The sequence below is a fragment of the Melanotaenia boesemani genome, chromosome 4 (assembly GCF_017639745.1).
Source record: "Melanotaenia boesemani isolate fMelBoe1 chromosome 4, fMelBoe1.pri, whole genome shotgun sequence".
NCBI classification, from domain to species: domain Eukaryota; kingdom Metazoa; phylum Chordata; class Actinopteri; order Atheriniformes; family Melanotaeniidae; genus Melanotaenia; species Melanotaenia boesemani.
Genome location: NC_055685.1, coordinates 29,243,198 through 29,253,280, shown reverse-complemented (window position 1 = coordinate 29,253,280; position 10,083 = coordinate 29,243,198). Strand labels below are relative to the sequence as shown.

At 39.4% G+C, this 10,083-nt stretch overlaps 1 protein-coding gene across 1 annotated transcript; it reads right to left on the bottom strand.

The window, feature by feature from the left end:
• Nucleotides 1-5,110: 5,110 nt before the first annotated feature.
• Nucleotides 5,111-10,083, bottom strand: LOC121639071 (meteorin-like protein). Its single transcript, XM_041984252.1, has 5 exons — nt 9,753-10,083; nt 8,748-8,928; nt 8,298-8,523; nt 7,072-7,131; nt 5,111-5,905 (listed from the first exon to the last, which is right to left on the bottom strand). The coding sequence occupies exons 1-5, from the start codon at nt 9,845-9,847 to the stop codon at nt 5,589-5,591; spliced, it is 879 nt and encodes a 292-aa protein (XP_041840186.1). The 5' UTR covers nt 9,848-10,083; the 3' UTR covers nt 5,111-5,588.

The window sequence follows — 10,083 nt, the reverse complement described above, 5'->3', positions numbered from 1 at the left end:
CACCAGTATTTCCCAGCATCCACAACGCTCACATCAGACATAATGACGGTGAAGATTCTCGTCTTTCTGTCATCATAGATGAAGTATTTGGTTTTATTTCTTTGTAATGTCGTGATCAGAACATCCCTGCCACCACAGTTGTTCTTACACAGATACTTCTCATCACCCTCATAACCGTCACCATATTCACAGAGAATCTTAACATCTCTGCCCTCATATCCAAACACATGGATCACACCTGCTGCACTCCACACATGGCACAGAGCAACTGGAAAGAACAAAATGAAAAAAATTCAAAAATCACAAAAAACAAGGGCAGTATGTTATTTTACAACCATTTTTTTTTTTGTCTTTTAAGATCTCGTTTTTTAAGACTAATTTAATGACAATTTATTTGAAATAACCAACTTACTGCAGAGGAAGAACAGAAATTTTTGAGGGCTGCACATCTTTGTTTTACTTAAAAGAAACTGAAACGTTTTAAGGAAGTGTATGCTGGTATTTTAAGTTGCGCCCATGATTCATGCCAGCATCAGGGGCACATGCACTTTTTACTTCTGCAGCAGCAACAGTAGCTCAATATTATATAATACAAAGTTGATGAAAACACTGAATGAGACATATTTTAGTTTAAGTTGATGGAACAGAGTCAACTTCTGTAATTGAAATGAAGTTTTAATTTTTATGATTTGTTTTTGTAAATGTAATACTATTTGTTAAAAACATTTAACTAATAAAAGAAGTATAATTTGTGGGTTTAAAACAGAAACTATTCCAGTTTATTCAGTAAAAAATTTTGCAGGGCACCTCATTTTGCTGCCACAAAGGGGGGCTCTAACCTTTTACCATAACACTGGAATGAGATGCAAGACAATAACATTATGTAAAGCATTTTGATAATAATGTAAACTATTTAAAATGAATTTCAAACTTAACTGGTAAAATTACATTTTAATTTAAAAAGGCAAAGTAGATTATGCAGTTTATACATAAAAAACATTTAATAAGACAAGCTTTTTCAAAGCATTTTTCATCTATTTCACATATTTTTATTCACTTTTGCTATTTGTTTGTCAAATTTACTTACTTAGTTGTCTCTTTAATCTATTAAATTAGATAGATTAAATATTTCTACATTTAATTCTTAGCTTATTAGGCCCTTTAAATCTTAAATGAATTACTTTTAATGATTTTTTTAAAAACTGTCCAAGACATCAAGGCAAAACTATTTCCATCTCTCCATCTAGAAGTCTCATTAATAGTTTGAATATCGGGAGATATAAATTTGTTAAATTTAATTAAAGTAAAAACAAAGCAACTTCCTCAAAATTTAGAGTGCAAGAAGGAATAAGGTGCAATAATACACACTTACACTGTTACAAATTTCATCATATTAACGACAGAATGAACTTTTACTATGACAAATTTAATCATTTTATTTTCAGTGTTGCTCATTTTTACATGAGTATAGAACATTGTTAAAAATTAATAGTGTAATCACACGGATCTTAACTAAAATCTACCTGTTTATTGTATTTTGTGTTTGTACAACACAGTATGTGATTCCTGGTCGGGGGGCTTTGAGAACAGATGGTGGTAAACTTCCAAACTGTGCTGAAGTGGCTATTTTTTCTCCTGAGCTGCCTGTACTTAAATGTCTTTAAGTTTGTTCTGCTTCATTTTATCAGAGTTGACCTCGGTGGAATTAATATTCACATACAGTTTACGATTTGATAGAGGTTTGGAGCTACAGCTGCATTATTAGAAAGAGATATTCATATTCATCCTGACAGTGTATTTCTTATTATTTTTAGACAAGCCTTAAACTTTTCTCATTTGAACTATGTGCCATCTTCATTTATCCTCCACCAGTAACACTGATGTTTACACATCTGAAGTTCCAGCTTTATAGTGACTAAAAGTATTCAAACAGACCTTGTGGTTGCAGAGAAATACTCACTTCATTATGCTTACAACTTTATACAGCAGCCTAACAAATTGGTACGCGGCTCAAAAGGTTGAATGCTGACCATCTGTCATACCCTCTGAAAGCCCCTTTAGAAACCAGACACAACCTAAGATATTGTTCCACCATGTAATACAACTGACCCCACCCTAACTGGTGCTTTATGAAATGTCAGTGGTGGTCTGCAGTATGTGGGTGGAAGCTTGCGTGTGTATTTTCCCTGAGCTCAGCCATTCCCTGGACTCCAGCTGACCGCTCAGCTGTGCCTCTCGCATATTGCAGCACAAACTGTTTCCATATCGCACACACTCTCGCACTGAAAGTTTGACATTAAGACCCCCTGTGTGGAGGCATAAGTGTGTCCAGAATTAGCGAGGATGCCAAGGCGAGCTGGGCTTCTGCCAGGGTGGGTTGCCAGGGGGTGTAGGGTGTTGTTGCTGTGGGTTGGCTTTCTGCAGGGTGGCCTGTTTGCATGTCAGCAGTGCGTAAGGCGCGTGTGTTGTGGTCTTCTCAAACTACAACCCAAGACAAACACATATACAAGCACACGCAGCTCTATATATTCAGTATGTATATATGTGGAGAGGATGTTATATGTTGCCCCTCTCAGTTCTCTGGGATGTGTCAGAACCCTTCATGCTATGTCTTGATGATTCCTCTGTGTCTTGCTGTTATTCCTGTCACTTATTCATGTGAATTAAGCGAGCTTGTAGTTTTGTTTTATCAATACATAGATGACACAGCACGTTTTCAACAGGCAGTCTATGACTAAAAAGTAGGCAGGATCTAGATATGAATGTTTTTGTATGAATGTTTTCATTTGAACAGATATAAAAGCTGCACTGTTTACAACAACTTGTCAACCAGGGAAAAACTCTAAGTTTGCTTGCAATGGATCCGCTAGCTGTGTATGTGGCTGTTTGCCTGTTATGTTGGTGTTCGACTGAGAGAACTCCAGTTCTCAAGATGAAATCCCTTCAGTCTCTTTTGGTTTTACTCCCGTTTCTGAAGCAGAATCAAATACTTCTGGCGTATACAAAGGCCATACCCTACAGATTCAGGTCCACTTTTTCTGTATTTCTATTAGCTTTGTATCCTTTGAGTATCTGTGTTTTCTCTTAAAAGGTACATGTACCGCATATAACAAAATCCAAGGTCAGTGACAGATTAATTTAGTGTACCGTTAAAAATGGTGATTCTATTTGTATCTATTAAATTTACTAAAATAAGAATTATGTTTTTATTCTCTTAGAACAAGCCATTTCTATCTATTTGTGAGTCCACATAAATGGCAGCGACCATATTTGTGCCTCTATTTTTACTACATTGGGTCTAAATGGACAAATATTTGTGTGGAGTGAAGATCATCTGAGCTTTAACACTGCTGTAATGGCTTTGTTTGATAGGTCCTAAAGCCCTGTTTGGGATAATTAATGTCAGTGCAAATGGTGTCATTGTGATGTTATTCAGCTTTAGAAAGGAAAGAAAAAAAAGTCCTGACCACAAATGAAGTATTTCAAAATTTTCAGTAGTAATATCGTAGGTGAGAATAACTAGCTGTAGGATACAGCTCTGTAATTCTTTGTACGAAAGTCTAACTTAAGGGAGGAAAGGGAAGTCACCAAAAGTCATATCCGTGTTGGCTCTTGTAATTCCCCAGTTTTATGAAAGTAAATTAGTCTCCCTGTAAGTGACAGTAAGCCAGAAGTGTTACATTTTTAAGAACAACACTGAACCTTAGTGTAACACATTCAGTTTTATTCTCGTTGCACAATAATAACAAATTTAGTCTCTGCACTGCATGTACTACTGTGTTTAAGAAAGGAAGTTGCACAAGTTGCATTTGCCCGACAACAAACCCTACTGGTGACGTTGCATCAGCTCACAGTACCACCCGCACGCAGCACCCTCTGACCAGATGCTTAACCACTTTTCCAACACAAGTTAAATCATACAGAGAATAAAGCATAGTGTCTTTGACTTTTCTAATCAGTACAAGTTTAAATGGAGGGGGTGTCAGGTCACCATTTAGTCTATAAACACATAGTACCACAACAGCAGCATGCACTCAGAATGTATGTTCAGAATGGCTTAGCTTTTACTTTCAGCAAGGCACACACTAGATGTGTATAAGTATGTGTTTTTAAAGAAATCTTTGTGAGAACCAGTTTGGGTTTTTGACCAGAAAAGGCCTTTCTGCTGGTCCTGACCTCCTGACACGTGTTAAAGGAGAAGTTTGAGACTAAACATTTAATTTGAGGTTTTAGGTTAGAATTGGGTTTAAGCAGTTAGTAATGGTGGATAAGGTTAAGGTTAGGAGGGAGGAAATGCATTATGTCAGTAGTCGTACTCACAATGATAACTACACAAACATCTGTGTGTGTGCGTGTGTGTGTGTGTGTTGGAAGGGTACATTCCATACATTCTTGCTCTTCCTGGAGAAAGAGAGAAAGCATCACACACATATGCGAACACACACTACTGCTGACAACAGGCAGTGGGAGAGGTGCACATCCTCCTATTTCAGTTCTCCAACCATTTAACTTTAAAGCAAACCATCCATCTCGATCATCTGACATTGTTTTTTTTTATTTCAAGAGACAAACTTCTGCTGTAAACAGGTTACATTATTAAACCCCAACATAAATTCTGTGTTTTATCTCTACAAATTATTTAGATGGCTTCACTTCAGAGTAAAATGTTAGCACAGCAGCTACTGAACTGGACCTGGTTCACTGTGGTGAAAAAAATATATAATTGCTTATTCTCTCATGTAGCAGTGAAAGAAAACACTCATGCAGGGAAAGAGGTTGCCAACCAGAAGACCGCCTCTGCAGAGTGGCTCCACAGGGGTAGCGACGACAGCACTGACGCAGTCCTGCTGTCCTGCCAGCTAATGGTCACTGAACACTCATAATAGCGTTTTTCTTTCCAGTAGGTAGCAGGATAATATGTCTTTGTGTGGAACCATGCAGGCCAGCAGAGAGGCTGGTAACTTTTAATCCTTATTTTTTTTTTTTTCCTTGCATGAACCACAAGTTGTTTTCCATTTTTTTTCCACACTGAGCCTCACTGAATACATGGTGTGTGTATATACAAAAGGACAAAGAAACAGACAGACTGTACAACTTTTATCAACAGAAATTAATTTATCATTTATTTCCTGTAAATATGTGAAAACATTTTGGACTTATTAGCAAAACAAAAAACAAAAAAACACAAATTTAGTATATATAGACTCACAGAGCTGCATACTATACACTTCTGTCAGAAGACTCCTAAATTTTACAGAAAGCTTTTTACAAAGCAAACTTTCATTTCAAGAATGAGTTTTATCTTCTTCACAGTAAAAATACTAATGAGTTTGACACTAATTTGAATTTACACAATTCATTCATACACTCACTGCCGCTTATACACACATTTATACATGCAGGATACGAGAGTAGTCAAATGGGGTGCAGCAGATTAGCTGCAAAAGGTCTTTTCTGCTGTACAACATAATGAGAATGGAATAAAGCCTTTCATGATGAGTGGAAAAATTTTGAAGCATGTCCATTATCGATCCTGTTTCACATGTGCTGCTCACTGACTTTGTGTGAAATTTGTTTTGTTCTTGTTCTCAGTTTGTATTTATCTGACACGGGTTTGTTCCAGCTTTCTGTGCTTGGACGTACAGCTTTAAGAAGTCCTTGTATCGAGGTGCACAGCCAAGCCAGGCCTCACCAAAATGGACAGAGCCAGTCAAAAGGTACTCATCCTCTCCTGGGTGCACGCTGCACCGTGTGGGGACATTGATGCGTCCACTCCAGCCCCGTCCTCTGGCTCTGCCCCGCGTAAAAACCTCACTCCTCTGATGAAACAGCTGCCGCACAGTCACCACAACCAGAGAGTGCTCGCTTGTACCTGACGCTACACCTCGGAAGTTACCACTGCCGGCTACAGAGATGGTGAGACAAAGAGAAGAAAAGCTAACATTAAAGCAAACATTAAAGAGTTTAAAACTGAACTGAATGACTTTTGACTGCAAAAGGATATGGTGCTACTAAATATTCTTTCTTTTATTTCTAATTAAAGCCTTATAGTCCTATACTTTTGTTGTTTTGTTTTTTTTTTGTTTGTTTGTTTTGTTTTTCTTTTTGCCTATTTGGGGCCAAGTGTTGTATCTTTCATCATCAGAGGGCTTATGTGAGACTCTGTAAAGGTGCCCATGTAGCTGTAAGACCCCAGTTGTGCATGTGCTGGAAAAACCGAAATGGACAAGATAATAAAATCATTTGGGAATACTGGCATTTTTAAAGCATCTCCAGTCATTTTTTTTTTTTTTTTTTTTTTTTGTGCAGACATGCAGACATCCCAGGTACCTTGATAAGCTTATTGTATTTTTTTAAGCTTGTTTGGAGTCCTCTAGGAAGCGGCCAATACCTATACAATAGATACAGACAACTACTGGTACACAGCCATATTTTCCCAAAAGTTGTTGGATTCTCCTTAATAAATTACCCTGCATTTAATCCTCTTTTACTCTTTTAAAGACAAACTGCAACAATACCAAATAGCATTGGACCTTTAAGCACAAACTCTCCTTAAATTCAGTGTCCAGTTTGCTTTTCCCTTGAGCACAAGCAACGATGAAACTTACTCTGTGACCCCTTACACACTGGCAGAGGTGGAAAGTGTCAGAACTGCCTTAGAGTGTTGCGACATCCCTACTGGACCAATGGTGGCCAGTGTTAGCAAGCTTAAGAAGGGCATTATTGCATAAATGGTATCACAGCCAACCTGCTGACTCTGTAACTTTTCTTTTATTGTGCAACTGACAAAATTGCAAAATGAAAGTTATTTCAGTGTGTTGTTGTCTTGTAGTTGCCTGGTGTTGCTACAGCACAGTGTATGCATGATGTGACACATGGGAAACACACTTACTGCTGTTATTACAAATATTTAGGTGATAAAACTGATCACTAATTAAGCAAACGGGGAATATTTTGCTTCATTTTGTTTCCTGCTGGCAATAGCTTCATTTTTATCAAAACAATAAGAGATCGATCTTCTCATCCAACTCTTTCTAATGTATATGCACATGTTTGTGTTCATGTATTTACCAAAGTCACTGGTACACACAGCCATGAGGACCTCCTCGTCTGAACAGGGTTTGCAGGTTACTAGAATGGACATAAGAAGAGGAAACAAAGTAAAATAATATAAAAAAAATTAGTGAGTTTCACAAGTTTTGTTGTTTTTGGTTGAAACTTTATCTGTTCATGTTTCTTTCTCTGTGTTTTTGCTAGAGGATGTTTACGAAAAATCAAAAGAAAAGGAGTGTGTGAATGAGAGCAGCAGGTGACGGAGACAGAAATAATCAGAGAATTACCCCTTTGACCCTTTCGTCTACAAAAACAGCTATAAATTGCCAGACACACACACACACACATACACTCTCTGACAGGAAACTTCACTGGAGAAGTTTTTCTTCTTCGTCATCATAAAGTAGATCCAGCCTTTCTGTACGCCCAACATCCTTCCTCGCCACACCTCTTCACTCATGTGGGTGGGCTAACCAAAACTCCCGCAGAGAGACGGGGGCTGTTTTTGATTGACAGCTGCGGGAGGATTTGCCGACCTGTGTTCTTGACCCTGACGAGACCTTTTGATTGGCCTGCTTGTTTTCATACGTGTGGCTGACACCAGAGAGCGGGGGAGGAGGGTGAGGGAGGAAGGCATCTTGAAGGTGAGATGAAAAAGCCAGGGTTAAACAGTAACATGGCCTGTTGCTTACAAAAACCTTTCTTTAGTCCAGCTCTTGTCTGTCAGCCTCATGTCTGTCAATGTGTAACAGGCTGCTGCAGCCGGAAAAGACTGGGGATGATTTACTAAACAGTCAAGAGATGATCCGGTTTCAAACAACATAGTTTACTTAGAAAAATCAACACATTCAATCACCAGGCTCCAACAATCAACAACTCTGAAAGGAGTTTTAGAAAATTTGATTAAAACCTTTTAGTGCAGAAAGTTCAGGAGAAGTCTCCAAAGTGGCCATTTTAGCACAGTTTGGCATAGTTTGGCACAGTTTGGACATCCAACAATAAATGGCTCTGACTACATCATAGACTCATTTAAATGCTGCAACAATTCAGCTTCATCAAAACAGACCTTGTACACAACTTCATTATGTTGCAAATCACTGAAAATGTGTGAAACCTTTGAAAACTAGAAATTGGAAGGAAAAGAAAAAAAATGTAATAAAATCTTCCTAGGAGCATAAATCTCTCTGCCGATGAAAATGACACACATTTGGAGTCCAACAGAAGGAGATTAAGTTTCCTGTTACCTGAAGCAGGGTGCAGGTATGGGTACATGTGTGCTCCTGGTCCCTGGCTGGGTACCAGCTCATACTGGAACGCTGTGATCCTCCGACTGATGTCTGACTGTGGGATGGCCTCCACAAACAGAGCCCCCTCTGCCAAACTGAAACAGTGCACTGCCCCCCGAACCTGTTCCCCGTCTGCAAGCAGCAGTTTCAGATCCCCTTCATGTTCCAGGTACACATGAGAACCCTGGGTGAAAGTTGAGAGGGGGTGTTACACACATACACAAAAAAGTTACTCACACACTTTTACATAAACCGCAGCCCTGCAGGTTTTCGATGTCTCCCTACTCCAAAACACCTGACTCAAACAGCCTACAAAGTTCTGCACAATGACTCATTCGTTTGAGTAAGGTGTGTTATGGAGCAGGACCCCAGCAGCATTTATTTCTTAATATTTTTCACATTTTCTACCTGGGAGTATATTTGGGGCTTGATGCACACATGGAGACTTGCCATGTGTGATGACAGCTCTATGTTTGGTCGCAGGTTGACAATGATGGCCCCTGTGGGATAGAGCCACTCCAGAGACCCCTGAGAACAGCGAAGATAGACCTGCTCCACATCTCTGCGATGAGACTCATGGCTCAAACCACTACAGATAAGGAGACAGACATGCATCACATACAGAGAGCAGACAGAGCAAAGAATATTACCAAAATCTTGAATTTACCTGAATTTTAGCAGCCTAAAATATCCCTGCCTGGTAACTATGACAGCAAACATATGAAGGAGATTCAATAAAAACTGATGTGGAGCAACAGCTGCTGGCAAAGAACTCTTTCACCAGTCTCTGACATGAAAGACCTGGAGCTGATTAAAATCTGTAGAGGTTTGACATGTGTAAACTTTACAACACAGAGCAAAGTGAAGGCTTTCATTTTTTATGAGGGGTGGTGTTTGGGGGGGAGGGCTTCAAAGAGTAATCAAAGGCGCCATGTGGCTGTGTTTACCTAAGATAGGAACTGGAGCAGAGACATCCCTGTGATCATAAACTTTTACTAACAGTCTAAGTATTTCATTGGATAAAAAATTTGGAAAACTTTGTTAATCAGAGTCAAATTAAGTCATCTCTGTTATCTGTTGGTTCTGGCTGATTTCCTTTGGGGTGCGTGTGTTAAACATTGTAAGCCGATGAGAGTGGAAGCGTTGCCTTGCGCAATACCCCCAAGTGGCTAAACATCATTATACTGTCGTTTAAATTATTTTAATCCGACCAGCACGTGCCCCTCCTGATAATCTTGGATACTGAACACAAAGCAATCTTTAATGAATAAAAACTATTTTTCTTTCAGAATTTATCATCGATAGATTGAGTTAATGAAAGCCATCATTGAATGAACTGGAAGCCTCTTGTCTAAGTTATGAACCAGTTATTAAAGGTTAAATTATTAAAGAACAAATCAGCTCCATCCTCACCTTCCTCGCCAGCTGCACTGGTCGCTGGAATATTGTGCCACAGCCCGACACAGCAGCACGGCAGTGATCCAATGCGCAGTCCATGGCCGGAGCATGGTGGTCAACCCGCGCACCACAAAAACCAAATCTGCAACTCACCCCACGTCCGGAACCGCAAGCCTCAAGTCTAAACTATCCCCATAAGACACAGCTGAGCGCGCGCAGGCTACATGGCGGGGTTACCGCAGGCAAAGCGGAGTGTCTGAGTAGCTATGGCATCAAGTTTGATAAAGGAGCCAGCCGTGCGCACGCGCAGCTGGACAACGGAGACTTGTTTAAAAAAACTTTCGCT

Coding starts and splice junctions, on each gene's coding strand:
- LOC121639071 (XM_041984252.1), bottom strand. CDS start 9,847: ATGCTCCGGCCATGGACTGCGCATTGGATCACTGCCGTGCTGCTGTGT. Junction 8,929..9,752: donor CAGTGCAGCTGGCGAGGAAG/GTGAGGATGGAG, acceptor CCTTATCTGTAG/TGGTTTGAGCCATGAGTCTC. Junction 5,906..7,071: donor TGTGTGTACCAGTGACTTTG/GTAAATACATGA, acceptor CCATCTCTGTAG/CCGGCAGTGGTAACTTCCGA.